General features: G+C 38.1%; 1 protein-coding gene across 6 annotated transcripts in view; it reads right to left on the bottom strand.

Moving 5' to 3' along the window:
• The window catches only part of LOC126259565 (glycerol kinase), a 179,913-nt gene that overhangs the window by 33,457 nt on the left and 128,518 nt on the right, over positions 1-17,938 (bottom strand). For all 6 annotated transcript variants that reach the window (XM_049956469.1, XM_049956467.1, XM_049956468.1 and 3 more), the window contains exon 8: positions 6,878-7,134. In XM_049956469.1, coding sequence (XP_049812426.1) covers positions 6,878-7,134 — 257 coding nt within the window. The remainder of the gene's footprint in view (positions 1-6,877; positions 7,135-17,938) is intronic.

Here is a 17,938-nt window from a genome sequence, read left to right as displayed (position 1 = left end):
AAGAGGTACAAGCCATTAAGAATCTCAACGCTGACAAGAGTATATTGGTACTGCCTGCCGATAAGGGGAATGCGACCGTCGTAATGAAGACCGGAGAGTATGAGCAAAAGATCCGAGACCTATTAGATCCGATGACGTACCGAAAACTAAGCGCAGATCCGACGCAGCGTATCACACGGAATACGAATCGATTAATCAAGGCGTCTTCTCTGCCGGCGGACATACAGAGAAACCTGCGCAACACAGAAGCCCTACCACCTCGGCTGTATGGATTACCCAAAATCCATAAGAACAACGTTCCACTGAGACCGATCGTTAGCGCTCCTGGATCACCGACATATAAACTGGCAAAACACTTGGCCTCTCTGCTCCAGCCACACGTGGGGAAGACCGACACATACATTAAGGACTCAGGACATTTCATTGAGAAGCTGAAGAAACTGAAACTTGCACCAAACGACATCTTGGTCAGCTTTGATGTTGTTTCGTTATTTACAAAAGTGCCACTCAGTGACGTTCTGGAGCACATCAGTTCCATTTTCCCGCAGGACATCAGAAAGCTCTTCCATGCATGTCTCACCACGAGCTATTTCACGTGGAATGGCGATTTCTACGAACAGCTGGAAGGCGTCGCCATGGGTAGTCCTCTCAGTCCAGTGGTGGCCAACTTCTTCATGGAACAATTCGAAGCACACGCACTGGACTCGGCGACTTGCAAACCTAAGGTGTGGTACAGGTACGTCGATGATACTTTCGTGGTGTGGAGCCATGGTGAAGAACAGCTCGGTGACTTCCTAAGACTCTTGAACAGCCTCCATGCCAACATAACATTTAGCATGGAAGTAGAAAAGGACAAGAAACTGCCATTTCTAGATGTGCTGGTCACAAGGGACGGCGAAACCCTGGGACACAGCGTGTATCGAAAACTGACACACACGGGCCCGATACCTGCACAAACTGTCAAACCACCACCCGAGCCAGAAAAGAGGCATGATTAGTACGCTCGTAACGAGAGCAGGACGAATATGTGAGCCGCAACACCTCAAACGAGAAATGCAACACCTGGAAACTGTCCTGAGAAGCAATGGGTACTCCACAAATTATATTAAAAGAGTAACAGAGCCAAACACTTGGCGAAGTAAGGAACCAGAAAAAGAAATGTCGGGTACGGCCTTTCTGCCATACATTCCCAGAGTGACGGACAGAATCGGCCGTATATTGTGCAAACATGGCGTAAAGACGATTTTCAAACTGACAAGGAAGATCAAAGAGTGTCTTAGATCGGCGAAGGAGAAAAGAGACCCACTTGCAATGTCGGGAATATACCATATACCATGCACATGCGGAAAAGTTTATGTCGGAATGACTGGACGATCCATCAACACCAGGATCAAAGAGCATAAGCGACATTGCAGGTTGGGGCAGGTGGAGAAATCGGCCGTGGCAGAGCACGCACTGAATGAGACCGACCACATAATAAAATTTGCCGACACGGAAGTTCTGGCTGTAGAGAAGCATTATCACACGCGCTTGTTCAGAGAAGCTGTAGAAATACAAAAACACATGAACAGTTTGAACAAGAAAGAGGAAAGCCTTAAGGTAAACGGATCTTGGCTCCCCGTACTGCAGCGAACGACCGTCGCAGGTAGCAAGAGGAGAACCGCACCGGTAATGACTGCGGAGAAGCCCTCGGACGTTGGCGCGCCAGGTACATATAGTCTGCGCCCGCGAGCTCGGCTCCAGTTCACCACTGGCAATGGAGGGTGAAGCTTTGACAATGCCAGCCACTCGTGCTGGCGAAACGTCAGAAAAATCATTAGATGAACGTCGGCCGAAGAACCCGAGTCAGAAGCCAATAGGCAGTTTGTCAACAAGTGGCCACGAAAGCCTTAACAATTTTGTACCTCCCATCTATATCACATCTCATAAGGGATATAAAATACTCTATACAAAGTAGATAATCTACAAACTATGGTATCGCAGTTGTTTAACTAATCACATCTTATTACATTTTCCACAAATATAATACTCTATACAGTTTATTTCGTTTAGATATCACTTTATTTCTGTGATTCTCTTAAGTTGTTCTCTATTTTATAGTCATATCCAGTTTCCTAAGCAATAAGACTCTAGGATAGTTCTAGATTTTAAAGGATTGATGACTCAATAGTTTAAGATTTCAAAGGAATTCAGTGCAGGAAGACTATTTTGGAAGAAACACTGAAAACAACTCAGGATCCGACGGTTGTCACTCCACCTGTTAATTCAGAATGTTAACATCCCTGGGGGATAGATGACACTGCCCGGGTTCCATGGATCTGATATCAACTTTTCTTGGGTGCCGTCAGACCAGTATTTCTCTTTAAATCTCATTCGAAAGTCTTCCCAAGAGGAAAAATTCTCAATATTTACCGTTCCCCATTTTGAGGCTTCCCCTAGAAGGTACCCCACAGCAAATTCAATTTTCTTAGAATCTTCCCAATTTTTGGTAATGCTTGGTTAAACCCAATTAAGAAATGGGTCAGTTGTACATCTCTGTCTGGCTTAAATTTAGGGAATCCCACACTCATATCTAGAATATCGTGTGTTCGAGATGGTAGAAGGCTGAGTGGTTCTAGAATTTACACAGAAATTCTCGAATCACTACAACTTCAAGTTAAAACTAAATATATTTCCATTTCTTTGAATTTAATTGTGCTCTAGAAACCATTCCATACCTATCTCTCTTAGGAAAAAAATCTCCTGAATACGAAGCCAATTTTATATCTTATTCACTATTATGAATCTGGACCTTTTACTCCTGTGCATTCAACAATGTAATAGAAAATTTAAGAATAAAATCTTCTTCTCCGCATTTTAACCTTCTAAAATGTACACAAACATAATAATTTCTGAGGATTATTATACCAAAATCCAGTAAAATTTCTGAAGAAACCAAAGGGCAGTGAGATCGATTCACCTACATGATCTTCTCACACTTTGTTTCTAACTAGAGTGAGTAAGAGTCTTTGAGAGAAATGGGGTGTAGCCTCCATTTCCAGAAAGTCTACTCCATGAGCAGAGCTAATTCAGACTTTCAGAAAACATATGACACTTAGGACAGTGGAAATGGTTTCCTTGTATGGCAAATGACATCAAACTGTTAGAACAGTGGTGCTGTTGCACACTGAAATGTACCTGCCCTCATAAACTCCAAACATAACAGAGTGTGTTATAGTTGATCCTAACCCTACGGTAATTATTTACCCAAGTCATTAATACCATTAGCAGGGTCCATATCCTAAGAACTCAGTATCATGTTGTGAAAAGAGAAATACTTTAATATAAAAATGATTAATATGCCAGAAAGGAAAGCTGAATTTTTCTCTTATCTTGAAGAGACATTTTTGCTAGTTAATCAATAAATTATTACATAAATCTTGTATTACAACAATATTAATTAACCTTTGAAAGCTTATTACATATTGAAATTAGTTAATCTGGCAAATGATTTAAAGTTTTTATATTTGTATTCACATTTGTTACTCAATTTTATGTGCTACCCACATGAACTGTACCTCAGTCACATGTTTGCTTACATTTAGTACAATAGGGCAATTGTTTGGGAGACTTCTTCTTCTGACCTTGAGACAGTGTTTTGTGGCACTGTTATCTATTTACTATTTGCTCAAGTTCTGCATGCATTATATCACTCAAGAGCCCTTGAAAGGTTCTTTCCAGTTTCATAAAAAAATTGGTTTCGCAATTTGGCATTACTTGTGTACATTAGAAAATTTGCCTCATCATCTGCCATAATCTAGTGAAAATCACACCTCAATGTATTTACTCATTCTGAATACCTTTTGGGTGGTCTGTTTCAGATGCCTCACCCTATATACCATATTTTATGGACTAAAAGACGCACTTTTTTCTTTGAAAAATTGCCTCAAAAATTGAGGTGAATCTTATACTTGAAATTAATATAAAAATGTCCAGTGTTTGGTTTAAAATTCCCACCATTCTTAAACATGACCATGTATTTGATGCCACAGGAAACCTATCTCTATCTGGCAACATTAGATTCAACAGGCAGCAGCAGTGGATCAATGCGATGCACGAGTTGCGGGGATTCACAAACTTGCTAACACGGTCTCCCTCCCACCCCACCATCACAAAGCTAGAACATTGTCTAGCTTATGATGTGTCATTACAGTCAACGGTGCGAGTGAACTTGAATTAAAAGTGATTTGCATTATCGGTAATAGTACAATATTTTTGTTAGTAGCTAGTTTCAAAATGGAAAAGAATAAAAGGTGTGCATATGATGCAGACTATAAATTGAAAGTAATAGCATATGCAAAGGAACTAGAAACAGAGCAGCTGAGTATCATTTTGGCCTCCACCAACAGAAAAACCATTCATGATTGGCGGGCTACAAAAGAAGAACTGAAAAAAATGAGCAAGTCTAAATGTGCAAACAGAGGACTGATTGCAGGATGGCCAAAACTAGTAGATGATGTATTGAAATGGATTCACAGACACTGTCAAAATGGCATTGGAATTAATACAAAAATGATTCAAACACATGCTTGTAAGCTAGTGCTGCAGTGGAGTTATAAGGGGGGAGTTGGTTGGTTCTACAGGTTTATGAAGCATCACAGACCTGGCATGCAAACCAAAACCAAAATATCTCAGAAAATACCACACGAGAATAAAGAGAAAATATTATCTTTCCATTGCTTTCATATTCTACATTGACAGAAAACCAGTTGTGGAACCAAGCCAACTAGTGAACATGGACAAAACTCCTCAGATTTGATGTGCTGACAAGGGAACCTCCCCATCACACCCCCCTCAGATTTAGTTATAAGTTGGCACAGTGGATAGGCCTTGAACAACTGAACACAGATCAATCGAGAAAACAGGAAGAAGTTGTGTGGAACTATGAAAAAAATTAATAAAATATACAAACTGAGTAGTCCATGCGCAACATAGGCAACATCAAGGAACAAGTGAACTCAGGAGCGCCGTGGTCCCGTGGTTAGCGTGAGTAGCTGCGGAACCAGAGGTCCTTGGTTCAAGTCTTCCCTCGACTGAAAATTTTACTTTCTTTATTTTCGCAAAGTTAAGATCTGTCCGCTCATTGACGTCTCTGTTAACTGTAATAAGTTTAGTGTCTGTGTTTTGCGACCGCACCGCAAAACCGTGCGATTAGTAGACGAAAGGACATGCCTCTCCAATGGGAACCGAAAACATTTGATCGCAAGGTCATAGGTCAACCGATTCCTCCACAGGAAAAAACATCTGATATATTCTATACGACACTGGTGACAGCACGTGACAGGAATATGTTGTTGGCCCACCTAACTTGTACACTTAGCGAATGGGTAAAAAGATTCTTCTACCTTGCCCGATTTAGGTTTTCTTGTGGATGTGATAATCACTCCCAAAAAAGTGATTAAAACATAAGAGTTTGTCACATAAACTGAAAATAAAAAATTAAACTTTTCACTCGAGGGAAGTCTTGAACCTACGACCTCTCGTTCCGTAGCTGCTCTCGCTAACCACGGGACCACAGCGCTCCTTGACTCTCATTGTCCTTGATGTTGCCTATCTTCGAATGGACTACTCAGTTTGTATATTTTACTAATTTTTTTCATAGTTCCACACAACTTCTTCCTGTTTTCTCGATTGATCTGTGTTCAGTTTTTCAAGGTCAATCCACTGTGCCAACTTATAACTAAATCTGAGGGGGGTGCGATGGGGAGGTTCCCTTGTGAGTAACAGAACTGTTGCCATGAGAGGTGCTAAAACTGTAACTATAAAAACAAGTGGACATGCAAAAATGCACTAAGCTGTTGTCCTTTCATATTGTGCTGGCAGTATTAAACTCAATCCAATGATCATTTTTAAGCACAAAACCTCCTGAAATACTGCCAGGTGTTGTTCACGTACATTAAAATGGTGGAATGAAAATACGGATTAATGGAGTATGGGAGAGAAAGAAAGATGCTTTATTGAAGATGAGTTCACTTCTTGTGCTGTATCAGTTTAGTAGTCATTTGAAAAATTCTGTGAAAGACAAATTGATACAGGGAAATACAGAGCTTGCTGCCATTCTCAGAGGACTTACTTCACAACTGCAACCCCTTGATGTCTCAATAAATAAACCATTTAAAGTGTACATGAGAGAGGAACAGAACAAATAGATGATGTATGAAACCCAACAACATGAATTAATGCTGAAGGGAGCTTTAAAACAACCTACATTCAAATAAGCGTGTCAGTGGATAAAACAGTCATGGCCTAAGAATGAAAGAAGACATAATTGTTAAATTTTTGAAGAAGTGTGGCATAAGTAATGCTCCTGATGGCAGTGAAGACCATCTTATATATGAAGAGGACAATGATGATGAAGAAGAAGAAGAAGAAGAAATTCAGATGACAATTTTCATGGGTTTAAAAGTCAGTTCGGTTTTATAAACTAAGATTTTTTTTAGTCTGGCTTTGCAATCTAATAATAAAAATGGTAAAAACATTAGAAAAAATGCTTGAAAATTAAGATGCATCTTACAGTCCATAGGAAGTTACAGTCTGTAAAATACAGTATACATCTGGAGACACTCACCAAATGCTATATTCATTTTATTCTTTTTGGATTCCAGATAGGAACCATCTGTTCTATGACTTTAGCACTCTTAATAACATTTACAGCACTTTTTTCTGTGCTTTAGTTTATTTCCTTCAAATGGACAGTTATGAAATCTGCATTTAAAGGAATTTCAGCCTCATGTTTGGTCTCTTTTTCTGGTCCAGTGCTATATGTATGTACGATACATTTCAGAAACTTATAGGAACACATAATAATGCAATAAACAGTAACAATAAAGGCTTTTACCCTCTCGCATCCTTCTGCCAATGTGGAGCATAGAGCCCTGAGAAGGCAGGAACAAAATAGACATCATTGGTGTCTTTCACAGTACTAGCAAGACTTTCAGTCTCTGACACGTCATGCAAGAGACAGACATTGTCACGCAACCAACTTAATGCAGCTCCTGCTACAGCGACGGACCCCTCCAGGGCATACACTGGTGCACGTGAACTGCCCATCTGGTATGCCACAGTTGTCACAAGGCCATGAGTTGACTCGACCAGCTCAAAAAGAGCAAAATGTTATTGTATTAATTCATTGTTACACAGCTGAATTAGTCTGTAATAAATGAGAAACAGAATGTGGATCTGTATAAAAGCACACTGAATAAAGATCAGAAAAAAAATTATATGGGCTATGTGAAATATACCATGCAGGACTATGATCCAATACTAGCCATTATTCTATATTTTAATGAAATATTTACACTTGGAGATATAAATTCTAGTTAACACTAACATTCACACTGAACATAAATTCTAATTTTCTAGTAAACTGAAAGATCATAATGTTTATGCTTTGTGTAAAGTATTAGGTAAAAGTGGTAGATGTGTAAAATGACAGGAAAAGCAGCATTTTTTAAATGTAAGGCATTGTAATAATAAATTAATTAGAAAGCAATTATTATATTTATCCACGTGAGCAGATCAGCACTAATTGTAGTTGGTTGTTAGTATACTTTACAGAAATAATCTGCAGAGGGCACTTCTACCAATTAATTTTTACTAATTCTGCACTTCTGAATGCTGTTCTTTAAGATGGGTTTTACGGTAGACAATACGTGAAAGACTGAACAAATAATAAATTATGAGACACAACTGTTGGATATTTCTTACCATCAGGAGACAAAACTTTCAGCACTGACAGAGACATAAAATTAAAAGTTACACACTGCCTAACTTTCATAACTAATGATGCTTTCCTTATTGAGGAAAGAGGGATACACAGCACTGTGGATGTAAGTTAGCTGATTAACAATGAGTGATTTTGCAGGTTACTCTACCTCTGATATTGTTTGATTTACCAGTGGTGGACAGGAGTAGGTTGTAATGGATGGGTGCACCCAGCTGGTTCCACAGTGGGAACATTGCATATGTAGGGATCTTGGAATAGAAATAATGGTTTGGGGAGGTCATTAAGTTTAAATAGGATGTTACAGATTAGGAAGAGACAGACAGTGACAGTGGGTGACAGCCTCTCTGATTTGTTTGTACACCTGGGCCTCAAAAGTGAAGTAGTTAGGGATAAGAATGAAGATAGCTAAGGTGCCAATAAACAATGTTTTAGGGAGACAACACAGAATAATCTTGCATTAAATAAGTTCAGCATAGCATGTTTGAATGATAAAGTAAAATAGGCAACTGAATGAACGAGATAATCTACTAGTTACAGAGACATTTATTCTGAATTTTAAAAATTTCTCACAACACACACAAAACAAAACATAAAGAACCATGACAAGATTAAAAATGAACATTTTGCACACATCATATCAAATAAGGACTTAGGGTAGTATTAAGAAGTGACTTGAAATGATCATGTAAACTCAGTATTATGGGAGACAAATGGAAGACAGATTTACGGGAAGGATTCCAGAAAAGTGCACTGAATATGGTAGAGAAATTGCATACAAGACTAGTGTGATCAGTTCTAGAACACTGTTCTAGCATTTGGAGTCCTTATCAAATAGGTGTACAACAGATACTGAATGAATTCAGAGATGCACTGCTAGGATCATAACAGGACAATATGATTCACATGAAAGTGTAACAGAACACACAGGAAAATTAAATGGGAATCTTTTGAAGAAAGATGACATAATTCTTATGAAGCCCCATTGAATAAATTTAGAGAATCTACAGGGTGATTATAATTAAAGTTAAACTTTCAAATAGCTGTAGAAATAACACCACTGGTCAGAATTATGTCAAACTGCAATGGCACATTATCAGAGAAGGGGAAAATGTATGGCAGAAGAAAAATAAATAGTAAAAAAATGCAGCAATGGTTGGCAGTGTAAGCATCATAATTTAATAATGGTCGACTACAAATGAATCATACAACAATACCTCAGGTGTATGTTCGACATTAAACAAACTGTACTACTCAATGTGCATGGGTGTACAGGTGTGATGCTGTTAGTTACGTGAGCCCATCCACCATGGCAAGGTCATATCACATCAGATGGGAAAAATCGATTTTTAATCATCCTGAGGCCGAAAACCACGTAAAAAGCATCAATCACAGAGGTTTTTAATTGTCCTGAGGCCAAAACACGCATAAAGAGCATCAATCACATTGGTTTTCAACTGTCCTGAGGCCAAAAACTGCATAAAAAGCATCAACCAAAATCAAATTGGATTATTAATTTCTGTGTGACTGACACAAAACATGTTCAATATGCTTTCCACCGTTTTGTGGAACAACTGAAATCAAGAAACAGCATGTTCCACAACTGATAGAAGTGTTTCCGGGGTCACATTCAGAATGTGTTGCGCAATGCAAGCCTTCAATGCAGCTAAGTCTGCAATTGGAACTCTGAACACATGTTTCAGATAGACTCACAACCAGAAGACACATGGATTAAGATCAGCTGATCGGGACAGCCAGGCTGTAGGGAAATGGTGGCTGATAATTCTAGCATTTCTGAAATGGTGCTTCAGCAGCTGCTTAACTATATTTGCAATGTGTGGAGGTGCGCCATCTTGCATAAAAATGATCCCATCCACACATCCATGCTGTTGGAGAGCTGGAATGACATGGTTGCACAAAAGACACTCATAGTGCTTACCATAGTGCATATGGCCCTATGATAAATGATGACCTAAACCCACACCACACAGTGACCTTATCAGGATGAAGGGGTACTGGTTGATTTGCATGTGGATTTTCTGTTGCCCAAATTTGACAATTCTGTGTACTGACATATTCTGTCAGATGGAAGTGGGCTTCATCTGTCCACAAAATCTTCCACGGCCAATCATTGTCCACTTCCATGCGAGCAAGAAATTCTAAAGTAAATGTCTCTCTTGGTTGCAGGTCAACAGGTAGCAACTCGTGCACATGGATAATTTTGAATTGATAGCAAAGAAGGATGTTTCAGATGATTTTATGCACTGTGCTCACGGGTATGTCCAATGTTTGGGCAATTCTCCATGCACTACACATTTGCACACCACCAATCGTCTCCTCCTGCACTGCTGTGGCCACTGCTTCCTCTGATGTTGAATTAATTTGTTTCCTCCCTCTACCAGGTTGCACACCAAAAGGAACCCGTCTTTTTGAATTTCCGAATTATTTTCTCCACACCCATGGCAGGCATTGGACCAACGCCTTTTTTTCAAACCATGCAGTGTCTGAAACTTCTGCAGAGTGATGTGTGCCCAGTCATCATTCTTGTAATACAGCTTTACAAGCAGAGTGCGATCCTGCATTGAGACAGTCATGGTGAACATCGCAGACGCAAAAGGAGGAAAAGCCATGTACCTGACATGTTTATACCAACTTCAGTGGGTCATGCACATGACAGGTGTTTTCATTTATGTATTCTGACACATACAGTGCCATCTATTGATCAATTTTCATACTTTTTTTTTTCTTCTGCCATATGTTTTCCCCCTTCTCTGATAATATTCCATTGCAATTTGACGTCATCCTGACCAGTTACCATTTTTCACCAAAATATTCTGGGATTGAAGAATAAAGTTGATGAGTTCCTGGTTTGTTTAGATGACATTGAATCTGATAATGTAATAGATATACTATGCCTGTCTGAGCATCACATTGTGTCTGATATGGAGAAGGTAAATATCAGTGGTTATAAACTAACTGCACATATGAGTAGAGAGAATAAGGTGAGAGGTGGAGTTGCCATATAAGTCAAAAGTTATCACTGTGTAAAAAGCTTCGATACTAGAAAGTTTTGTGTAGAGCAACATATAGAAGAATGTGCCTGTCAACTTAAACTGAAGGAGGGCTCTTTTATAATTGTAACAGTATATAGGTCCCCTTCAGGAAACTTTCATTTATTCCTGGAAAACTTGGATGCCTTGTTGTGCTACCTGGCAGATAGGGGAAAGCAAATTATTATTTGTGGGGACTTCAATGTTGATTCACTGAAAGAGGGTAATAGGAAGAATGGCCTGGAAGTCTTGCGCGGTTCTTTCAATTTGACATCTGTCATTAATTTTCCTCCTTGGGTAGTAAAGGACAGCAGCACATTGATAGATAACACTTTTATAGACCAAATTAAGTTTAAAAACATAAATTCTTGTCCTGTTGAGAATGGCCTTTCTGATAATGGTGCTCAGCTAGTTACAGTATATGACATAGCTCCATTCAGTAATTCAAAACTACCCTCCAAAGTTGTGCATTCAATTAATGACTCAACAATTAGAAATTTCAGAGAAAATCTTCAGCAGTTAGAATGGGATGAGGTGTACAAGGAACTTGATGCTATGCTAATTTAAAATATAACTTATTTCATGATACACTTGTAAGAGAATTTGAAAACTGTTTCCCCAAGAAAGTAGTTAACTCTAATTATAAGAAACCACGCAAAAAACCGTGGCTTACTAAAGGAATAAAAATATATTGTAACCATGAAAGGGAATTGTATCTAACAACAAGAAAGAGTAATGACCCAGAAACAGCCAAATATTATAAAAAATACTGTGCTACATTAAGAAAGGTTATTAAAAAGTCCAAAAGCATGTGCATCATGTCTGAGATTAATACCTCTGATAACAAAATCAAAACAATTTGGAACATTATTACAAGGGAGGCAGGGCAACCAAGAGTACAGGATGATGGCATTACCATCAAAGTGAATGGAAACTTGACAAACAACAAGCCGGAAATTGAAAACATTTTGAATAATCATTTTTTAAATGTTGTTGAGAAAATAGGATCTAAATATTCATTAGAAGAAGCAAGGCAGTTAATGGAAGAGGCCTTACCCATACCATTAGATACAATTGAAATTCCACCCACCTCTCCTTCTGAAATTAGGAAGATAATAAACTCTCTCAAGAATAAAAGCTCACATGGAATTGATGGTATTTCCAGCAGGATAATAAAAGCTTGTTCCCAAGAAATAAGCGGGATTCTTAGCCACATATGTAATAGCTCTCTGAAGCAGGGCATTTTCCCAGATAGACTGAAGTATGCCATTGTTAAACCACTGCATAAAAAAGGGGATATGTTTGATGTCAACAACTACCGCCCAATCTCTCTTCTGATTGCCTTATCCAAAATTCTTGAAAAAGTAATGTATTGTAGAGTAGCTTCACACCTTTGTAAAAATTAAGTTTTAGCAAAATGTCAGTTTGGTTTCCAGAAAGGTTTTTCAATGGAAAATGCTATATATATTTTCACTAATGAAATATTAAATGCTCTGAGTAACTGGAAGTCGCCCATTGGGATTTTTTGTGATCTCTCAAAGGCTTTTGATTGTGTAAATCATGGAATACTTCTAGATAAGCTCAATACTTCTAGATAAGCTCAAGTACTGTGGTATTAATGGGACAGTGCTCAAATGGTTTAAATCATACCTAACTGGAAGAGTGCAGAAACTTGAAATAAGCAGTTCACATAATACACAAAAAATTGGCGATTTCTCAAACTGAGGAACAATCGAGAATGAGGTGCCGCAAGGTTCGGTCTTGGGTCCTCTGCTGTTCTTAATATATATTAATGAATTGCCATTCTATATTCACGAAGATGCAAAGCTGGTACTTTTTGCCGATGATACAAGTATGGCTATCACACCTAACAGACAAGAATTAACTGGTGAAATTGTAAATGATATTTTTCAGAAAATCATTAAGTGGTTCTCTGCAAATGGGCTCTCATTAAACTTTGACAAAACACAGTACATACATTTCCACACAGTAAATGGAATGATACCATTAATAAATATCGACTTCGATCAGAAATTGGTAGCTAAGGTAGAACATTCAATATTTCTAGGTGTATGCATTGATGAGGGGTTGAACTGGAAAAAACACACTGCAGATCTGAAATGTTTGAGTTCAGATACTTATGCTATTAGGGTCATTGCAAATTTTGGCGATATACATCTCAGTAAATTAGATTACCACACCTATTTTCATTCTCTGCTTTCATATGGCATCATATTCTGGGGTAACTCATCATTGAGTAAAAGAGTGTTCATTGCATGAAAGTGTGTAATCAGAATAATTGCTGGAGCTCATCCAAGATCATCCTGCAGACACTTATTTAAAGAGGTAGAGATCTTCACTGTAGCCTCACAATATATATATTCATTTATGAAATTTGTTATTAACAATCTGAACAAATTCAAAAGTAATAGCAGTGTACATGGCTACAACACTAGGAGAAAGGATGATCTTCACTACTCAAGGTTAAATCTAACTTTGGCTCAGAAGGGGGTAAATTATGCTGCCACAAAAGTCTTTGGTCACTTACCTAATAGCATCAAAAGTCTGATAGATAGCCATATAGCTTTTAAAAGGAAATTAAAAGAATTTCTTAATGGCAACTCCTTCTAATCATTAGATGAATTTTTGATATATTAAGTGGGTAATTCCGCCCCCCCCCCTCCCCACCCCCCGCCCCCACCCCAAAAAATTAAGTGTCATGTAATATTTTGTGAAATGTAGTATCTTGTATAGACTCCTTTTATTAACCTGACACATTTCACATCATTACGTAGTGTCGTATTCATGATCTATGGAACAAGTACTAATCTAATCTAATCTAATCTAATCTGTTATTTCTACAGTTTTTTGAAAGTTTAACTTTAATTTTAGTCATCCTATATATCTGAAAATGATAGTGTTACTTTTCTGCTTCCACCATCACATCCCTCATTTAGGAATCATGATAATGCGATAATAGATATATATGCCTATAGAGGCACGTACACAACTGGAATAGGAAAGAAAATTGCTAATTATTGGTACTAGGTATCCTCCAACATGCACTGCAGAGTGGCTTTTGGGGTATATTTATTTAGATGTGGGAGTCACATGCGAGCTTGTTGAACAGAGAACAGAGAACAGAATACTACTCAACCCAAGACCACGGAAATTATTTTGTCATTTTGAATATTATTGGGTAAAGTACAATTCAACTGAAACAGATTTTTACTATCATGAAAATAGATCAAATATAAAGAAGCATTTTGTTATTTTTTTTTATTAAGCAAAATTTATTCAAATTTAATTACCTGTAATTTTTCTACTGACCCGTCCAACTTATTGATAAAATTTTTCCATTGGTTACAAAATTTTTAATGCCATTTTCAAAACAATTATGAGGATGTGACTGAAACCAGTAGTGAAGTAACTGTTGCACCTTTGTGTTGGCCATGAAGCACACTCTACCAGGAACTTACTTGAGTGACCTAAACATATGCAAGTCACATGGTGACAAATCAGTGGCTGCAGTCTCGATGTTCAAGGGCGGTACAATTGGATATTGGTAAAACATCATTGAGATTGTCATGGTGTGAGTTGTAGCATTGCATTGAAGCACCAACACATCTGAATCAGATGCTGTGGCTTTTCCAGTGGTATGCAGCTCAAACTTGGCAAAGAAAACTGCATCAGGGGGCAGAATAAATGAGCCAGCATTCTTGCAGGAAAGTTATGAACAGAACAATTTTGCCTGTAGACAACTAAACTACCATCAATGTCCTATCACTGCTCTGCTCCCTCACCATCCCATACTGGCCTTCTTCAATTCGGTGGTACAATAATAGACCAAGTCTCTTAATATGTGACAGTTTTTATCAAAAAAGCATCACCTTCTTCCTCATACATTGTGAAAAATTTGCAAGAAATAGTAACATGTGCAGCTCAAAATTCAGTAAATTAATGATTCTGCAATCATTCTGAATGGTAAAGACTGGATACTTCCATAACTGATTTCCATATCTGAGATATTTCAGGCTCAGATAAATGTCACTTTTTACAAGTTCACAAATAACCTTGATGTTCTACAGTGGGATGCTGGGACAGTGATGGTACAAGTGATCCATATTTTCAACACTCTCTCATTTTTCCCACACTTCTTATGTGCTTCATATGTGGCCATGAAAACATTCTTTCGCCAAACTGTGGGCATAAATCGTGACAAAATGCATCACTTTTAATGTTCTTGTTTGTGAGAAAATGTATTAGGCCATGTTGCACAGTGTACAACTTCCTCTTGTTTACTGGTGCACCTGCTTTATGCAGGCAGAGCAAAGTATAACAGGATCAATGATCCCCTCCAGACAACCCTTCTGACATAACTATAGATGCTACAGGTCACACGCCCAGTAGGTACATAATTTAAATGTGATGTGATTTCTCTCCTAGCAATCAATATCTGAAGTTTAATAAGTGCACAAAGTACTGAGTAAAGCAAAAATTGTAGGGGAAGACCAAGATTAGAACATATGCAACGAATATCTGAGTAAAGTATTCAAGTAAAGTACATAACCAGTTTTAAACAACTATAATTTCTGGGCCCCTCAGTTCTTTTCTACTGATACAGTCTTCACACTGTAACAGTTCCAAGAAGAACGAATGAATTAGTTGCTCTCTTATTTAAAAAAAATGCTATATCTCTAAGATTCCGTATCTTCCTCAATAAGTTTGGCTGTACAATATGCATTTTCTTGTTTTCATTACTGCCACCCTTCTGTGATCCAGTAGGGGGAGTTAAGAAGAAATACACTTTCATTTCTGATTATGAGAATAAAATCTGAAGATACATCAGAACTAATAATACTGTAGTTGTCTTTGCTCATTTAGCTGGGAAGTAATCTAACTCAATTGATATTTTACTAATATGCATATATAGATTATTTGAGCTTTTATTGCTCTACAAGAAGATGCAAATGACAGGGGATTTTATTTCATATTTTCTTTATTTTTCTGGTACATTTCTCCTGAGTTATAAAGTAGAGTCATCCTATGATGTAACTCTGATTGTTCTGTAATTGGTTTGATAATATTGATTTTTCTTGCATTAACAGTTAAGCATTTCAATGATATGAGAGTCCCACATTAGGAATGTTGGGGGAAAGATACAGCTTCATCAGTCACCTAAAGTATCTGTGAAAACCATATTAAACCCAAGTCTGGATAGCAGCTGTAGGAAGACTAAAACCAATTTGACTCTTTTAAGAGTCGAGTGATTCATCTTTTGCAATCTTAAAGCAGTGTCCCGCCGATTCAAATAGACTTTACTCTGGTGGAAGGAGAGTAGTTTATACAACTTTAATTAGGCACAACACATTGAGTGAATTATTTGTCTGATGACAGGTTTGATATGGCCTGACATAATTTTCTCCCTTCTGTTAATCTCTTCATCTTAGAGTAGGAAATACAACAAATGTCCTAAATTATTTGTTGCCTATGTTCTAACCTCTGTCTTCCCCTACAATTTTTGCTTTCCAAACCTCCCTCTAGCTTCATAGACATTAATGCCTGAAGTCTTTACACATGTCCTGCAACCTATCTCTTCTCTTAGTTAGTGTTTACCATATATAGTAGGCGAGGGCAAGATGGCAGCCAAGTGATAAGCATGATTATAGTGCTTGTCAAAACATAAGTTTTGATCATATTTTCTGATTGTATTTTTGTTCTTTTCTGTCTGTTTTACATTCTAAATACCTTCTGCAGTATATTTAGTGGGTATTATATTGTAGGTTTTCTCTTATATTGAAGTTCCGATAGTTGTTTTCTGTGTCTTCTTTGGTTTACATACTAAACTCAATGCTTGTAATGAACTCTGTACAGTCACATGTATTGCACATATTTTTATAAAAAAATCTTTGCTGTGAATAGCTGCACTAGTGTCTTTTTTTTCTTGTCACACACTGGGAGATTTGGCATCTCTGTGTTAGACTTATGAAACATCTCAAGTTGTTTTAAATTTCTATTAGAATTTACTTCTGTCAAATGTTTGTGCATGTATGTTTAACCTTATAGAACAACCTTGCGTCTGAATTACTGAACTTGCAGTAGGTTACATTCTCTTCATTGTGAAATAAATGTAATAGATGTCACAATATTGCTTTAGTATTTCACATTTAAATTTCTTTTTCTTCACTATAGTTATTATTTGACCATAAATGGAGACTGTTGGGAGCTGTAGTAATGGTTTCACTGGGGGGGGGGGGGGGGGGGGGCAGGGGAATGTAGTGGAGAGGACTATGGGAAGGTCGCAGAGGCCCTCTTCTGAAATTGTAAAATATGCAACAGGAATTGGTTAATAGAGGAGCAAGAAGGGAAGATCTGTGCTTTTCATGCACAGTTGGATTGAGCTAGGACAGAACTAGGGAAGATCAGGAAAGATAAAAGTGAGGGGTGTAGTTTGGAACTGGCAGTTTGTAGGAGGAGTAAACAGTCATACAGTTTTGTTCTGATACCAGCAACAGGTTCTAGCTGCCTGAGCTGAGTGGAGAAAAGCTTTGAGATGGTGATGGAGTGGGATATGTGCAGTAGACTCTGCCCATTAGTAGTAAGGATAGGAAAGGCACAAATAATAAGAAAACAAGACTACTACTGCTAGGCAGCAGTCATGGCAGAGATGTAGGCCGTCCATCACAGGAGAAATTAAAATTAGGGGAGTAGTATCAGGTCACCAGCATTTTCAAGCTGAGTGCTAGGCTGGATCATGTAATAGAGGGTAGGCAGCCTTTGTGTAATGATTTTACAAAAGATGACCAGGTAGTGATAGAGGGTGGGGCAGGGACCAGGTTGGACAGATGTAAGGTGTACAACGTAGATGGTGACCTGCATAAGATTGCTTATCTAAATGAAGGCACCGAGCTGTGGATAGGCAATGGGCAATGCAAAGCAGTTCAAGAAATCAGAAGCCTTGAAGCAGACTAGAAGGAAACAGCTTATCACAAATCTCCAGAGTCTAATGAGAAGTTATGGAGAGAGCACATGACTCATTGATCGGAAATTATCAGGAGGTGAGGAATATGTGGATTATGCAAAAGAAGAAGAAAAAGGAAAGACAGGCTGCAGAGAGGAGGAAGAA

This window comes from Schistocerca nitens, chromosome 5 (assembly GCF_023898315.1).
Source record: "Schistocerca nitens isolate TAMUIC-IGC-003100 chromosome 5, iqSchNite1.1, whole genome shotgun sequence".
NCBI lineage: Eukaryota > Metazoa > Arthropoda > Insecta > Orthoptera > Acrididae > Schistocerca > Schistocerca nitens.
The sequence above is the reverse complement of the archived record's forward strand: the minus strand, read 5'-3'. Positions and strand labels throughout refer to the sequence as shown.